Source organism: Sturnus vulgaris, chromosome 29 (genome assembly GCF_052056855.1).
Source record: "Sturnus vulgaris isolate bStuVul1 chromosome 29, bStuVul1.hap1, whole genome shotgun sequence".
Taxonomy (NCBI): domain Eukaryota; kingdom Metazoa; phylum Chordata; class Aves; order Passeriformes; family Sturnidae; genus Sturnus; species Sturnus vulgaris.
Genome location: NC_142271.1, coordinates 4,435,680 through 4,440,062, shown reverse-complemented (window position 1 = coordinate 4,440,062; position 4,383 = coordinate 4,435,680). Strand labels below are relative to the sequence as shown.

The window sequence follows — 4,383 nt, the reverse complement described above, 5'->3', positions numbered from 1 at the left end:
TGTGCAGGGACAGTATTCCCATCCCCTGGCGGTTTGTGGGATAAATGTTGGGAATGGTTGGGTTTGGGTGGCTCTGGGGTGACACAGGTGACACAGGTGACACAGTGACACACGGACCCCACGCTGGCTCTGGAGGAGCCGATATTCCCACCCCGACCAGCCGATCCCATGAGCCTCGACGTTCCCAAAACTCTGATGGAGCAGCTTGGGATCCGTGGGATCCGTGGGAATCCACGCGAGCTGTGACTCCTGGGGACACTGCAGGGACCTCTGCTGTCCCCTCGGTGCCACTCGGCCACCCCAAGGAAGCCACACTCTCCTGTTTTCCCCGTTTTAGGGATCCATCCCAGGGAACTCGTTCCACTGGGACAGGGAGAGCGGGACCGGCAGGGTCTGGTGGCCACCGGCCACCGTGTCCCCCTGAAGCCACCGTGTCCCCTCTGGAGTCACCGTGTCCCCTCTGGAGCCACCACATTCCCCCTCAAGTCATCGTGTCCCCCAGAGCCACCATGTCCTTCTTGAAGCCACCACATCTGCCCTGAATCCACCATGTCCCCTCTGGAGCCACTGTGTCCCTTCTGGAGCCACCATGTCCTTTTTGGAACCACCATGTCCCCCTCTGAAGCCACCATGTCCCCCCTGAAGCCACTGTTTCCCTTTTGGAGCCACTTCATCCCCCCCTGAAGCCACCGTGTCCCCCTTGAAGCCATCGTGTCCCCCTGGAGTCACAATGTCCTTTTTGGAACCACCATGTCCCCCAAAGCCACCGTGTCCCCTGAAGCCACCATGTCCCTTTTGGAGCCACCGTGTCCCCTAAAGCCACCATGTCCTTTTTGGAGCCACTGTGTTCCCCTGAAGCCACCGTGTCCCTTTTGGAGCCACCGTGTCCCCATGAAGCCACCGTGTCCCTTTTGGAGCCACCGTGTCCCCTGAAGCCACCGTGTCCCTTTTGGAGCCACCGTGTCCCCCCGAAGCCACCGTGTCCCCCGGAGGTGGCGCCGTGGGCGTTCCCGTTAATGATTCCCAGGATGACGTGGGGACTAAAGGGCTTTTCCAAGGGTCACTCCGGAGCCGGGGCCACCCTCGCCCGGCCTCGCCCAGCCCCGTCACCGCCACCATGGTGTCCCTGAGCGACTTCCAGCGTAAGCAGGGCTCGAGGGGTGGCCGTGTCCCCTCGGGAATTCCTGTCCCCGCTGGAATTCCCGTCCCTGCGGGATCCCAGAGCTCCGTGGGGACTTTTGGCAGATCTGGGATCTGCTGGATGGGGTGGTTGGGGCTGGGAGGGGTGAGATGGAAAAAGGGGATGGGCTGGGGGTGGGGAGATTTTCCAGGATCATCCAGGGATCATCTCCAGCCTTTCCTGGAGGGAAAGGGAAAAGGGAAAGGTTGGACAGGGTTTTTCCCGTTGATTTTTTCCTTTGTGGTTCCTGATTTTTTTCCGGTGCCCTCGGGGGTTTCTGGGACTCCTCCAGGCCTGGCCCGGGTGCAAAGGCTGTTCCTGAGGTTTGGGCAAAAATCCAAAGGGTGTTTTTGGGAGGTGCAGGGACAGGACCGGGCTGTGGAGCCGAGCCTTTGCCTCTGCTCTCCCGTTCTCCACAGGGATCGGAGTGGGCCTGGTCGGCTTCGGCCTCTTCTTCCTCCTCTTTGGGATCCTCCTGTACTTCGATGCCGTGCTCCTGGCTTTTGGGAACGTGAGTAGGGCCGGGCCGGGGGTCCCCAGGGCCGGATCAAGGAGCTGCCCTGACCCTGTCCCCTCCCTCCTGCCAGCTCCTCTTCCTCTCCGGCTTGGTCTTCATCATCGGCTTCCGGAGGACCTTCACCTTCTTCTTCCAGCGGCCCAAGCTGAAGGGCACCAGCTTCTTCTTCGGGGGGCTCGTGGTGGTCCTGATGCGCTGGCCAATCCTGGGCATGATGCTGGAGGCCTACGGCTTCATCTCCCTCTTCAAGTGCGGGATGGGATCCTGGGAATGGGATCCTGGGGATGGGATCCTGGGATGGGATCCTGGGGATGGGATCCTGGGATGGGATCCTGGGATGGGATCATTGGGATGGGATCATGGGGATGGGATCCTGGGGATGGGATCCTGGGATGGGATCCTGGGATGGGATCATGGGGATGGGATCCTGGGGATGGGATCCTGGAGATGGGATCATGGGGATGGGATCCTGGGATGGGATTCTGGGATGGGATCCTGGGATGGGATCCTGGGATGGGATCCTGGGATGGGATCCTGGGGATGGGATCCAAGGGATGGGATCCTGGGGATGGGATTCAAGGGATGGGATTATCGGGATGGGATCCTGGGATGGGATCCTGAGGATGGGATCATGGGGATGGGATTCTGGGATGGGATCCTGGGATGGGATCCTGGGCATGGGATCCTGGGGATGGGATCCTGAGGATGGGATTCTGGGATGGGATTCTGGGGATGGGATCCTGGGATGGGATCATTGGGTTGGGATCCTGGGATGGGATCATTGGGATGGGATTCTGGGGATGGGATCCTGGGGATGGGATCCTGGGGATGGGATTATCGGGATGGGATTCTGGGGATGGGATCCTGGGGATGGGATCCTGGGGATGGGATCATGGGGATGGGATTCTGGGATGGGATCCTGGGATGGGATCCTGGGATGGGATCCTGGGATGGGATCCAAGGGATGGGATTATCGGGATGGGATCCTGGGATGGGATCATGGGGATGGGATCCTGGGGATGGGATCCTGGGGATGGGATCCTGGGGATGGGATCATGGGGATGGGATTCTGGGATGGGATCCTGGGATGGGATCCTGGGATGAGATTCTGGGATGGGATCCTGGGGATGGGATCCAAGGGATGGGATTATCGGGATGGGATCCTGGGATGGGATCATTGGGATGGGATTCTGGGGATGGGATCCTGGGGATGGGATCCTGGGGATGGGATCATGGGGATGGGATCATGGGGATGGGATCCTGGGGATGGGAGCCTGGGGATGGGATCCTGGTTTGAGATCCTGGGAATGGGATCTTCGGAATGGGATCCTTGGGACAAGATCCTTGGGATGGGATCCTAGGGATGGGATGTTTGGGATGGGATTTTCAAGATGGGATCCTTGGGATGGGATCCCCAGGATGGGATCCTCGAGGTGGAGCCTGGGCTCAGGGGAGCCTTTTTTTTCCACACAGGAGCTTCTTCCCGGTGGCTTTCGGGTTTTTGGGCTCGCTGGCAAACATCCCCCTGCTGAGCCAGGTGAGAAGGGTCTGGGGACCTCTCGGGGTCCTCAATCCCTGTCTGGGATCCATCCCCACGGAAGGGATTGCACAGGAAATGTCACCGTGGTGTTCCCAGAGCTGCACGGGGCCATTTTCCCGCTAATCCTGCTCTGTCCCTGTCACAGCTCCTGCAGAAAATGGGGGACAGCGGCTCCATGGTGTGACCTGACCAGTTCTGGGCCGAGTGGCTGCGATGGGACAGGGCCCCAGGTCCGGCTGTCCCCAAGAGCTGGTGACTCTCTTGTCCCCAGGACCCTCGGAGGTGGCCAGAGCCACCCCCCAGCAGGGACAGTGTCCCCTCACTGTCCCATGGAGCTCCTGAGCCAGGCTCCGGGCTCCAAGGGCTGTACCAGCCTGGATTCTGGAATTCTTGTTGTTATTTAATTCTTTTCTGTGAAAGATTTAATTTAATAAAAAAAATATCTGAGAACGAGCTCAGACTCGTCTCCTTTCCCAAGGATCAGGGCTTGTCCCAGTGCTGTCACCTCCCGATGTCACCAGAAGGCATCGTGGCCATGGCTGGGGGTGGCACAGGGACATTGCCATGGCTGGAGGTGGCACAGGGACATTGCCATGGCTGGGGGTGGCACTGGGCACTTCACAGGACAGGAGCTCCCCCGGCGTCACCTCAGGTGATTTTAAAGGAGTTCTTCCACCCGGGCTGCTGGAATTGCTCTCCCCAGGAGCAGGGGTTGGATAACTCCTGGATAACTCCTGGATAACTCCTGGATAACTCCTGGGTAACTCCTGGTTAACTCTTGGATAATTCAGCATCCCCACAGGCTGAGCTGGATCCCAGCCGGGTTTCCGGGAGCGCTCGTCAAGCTGGAATTTAATTAAACCCAAAATTAATCACATCAAAGCTGCTCCCTGCGCCCAGAGCCCTCCTTAACGTGCAGGAATTAATTAACGAGCTGGAGCTGAGCCTGTTCCCTCCGGAGCGGGGTGGGAGATGGTGGCTCTGGGCCTGCTGTCACCTGGCTGTGCTCGTTGTCACCTGTCTATGCCCTCTGTCACCTGGCTGTGCCCGCTGTCACCAGCCCAGGTGTGCTCCAGGTGAAAGCAGAGCTGGGAGCGGCTCTGGGCTCATTTGGGCACCCAAATCCCAGCTGAGGGAAAGGAAAAG

At 59.5% G+C, this 4,383-nt stretch overlaps 1 protein-coding gene across 1 annotated transcript; it reads left to right on the top strand.

Annotated features, from left to right (window-relative positions):
* The first annotated feature begins 942 nt into the window (after nt 1-942).
* GOLT1A (golgi transport 1A) lies at nt 943-3,687 on the top strand. The gene is made up of 5 exons (XM_088180241.1): nt 943-1,142; nt 1,600-1,691; nt 1,768-1,946; nt 3,171-3,234; nt 3,383-3,687. Exons 1-5 carry the CDS (start codon nt 1,118-1,120, stop codon nt 3,419-3,421), a joined length of 399 nt encoding a protein of 132 aa, XP_088036367.1. The 5' UTR covers nt 943-1,117; the 3' UTR covers nt 3,422-3,687.
* The last annotated feature ends 696 nt before the right edge of the window (nt 3,688-4,383 follow it).

Bases quoted from the DNA above. Each gene is read 5' to 3' on its own strand.
- GOLT1A (XM_088180241.1), top strand. From the start codon at position 1,118: ATGGTGTCCCTGAGCGACTTCCAGC. The intron at 1,692-1,767 runs GTGAGTAGGGCC...CCCTCCTGCCAG, and splicing joins TGCTCCTGGCTTTTGGGAAC to CTCCTCTTCCTCTCCGGCTT. The intron at 3,235-3,382 runs GTGAGAAGGGTC...TCCCTGTCACAG, and splicing joins ACATCCCCCTGCTGAGCCAG to CTCCTGCAGAAAATGGGGGA.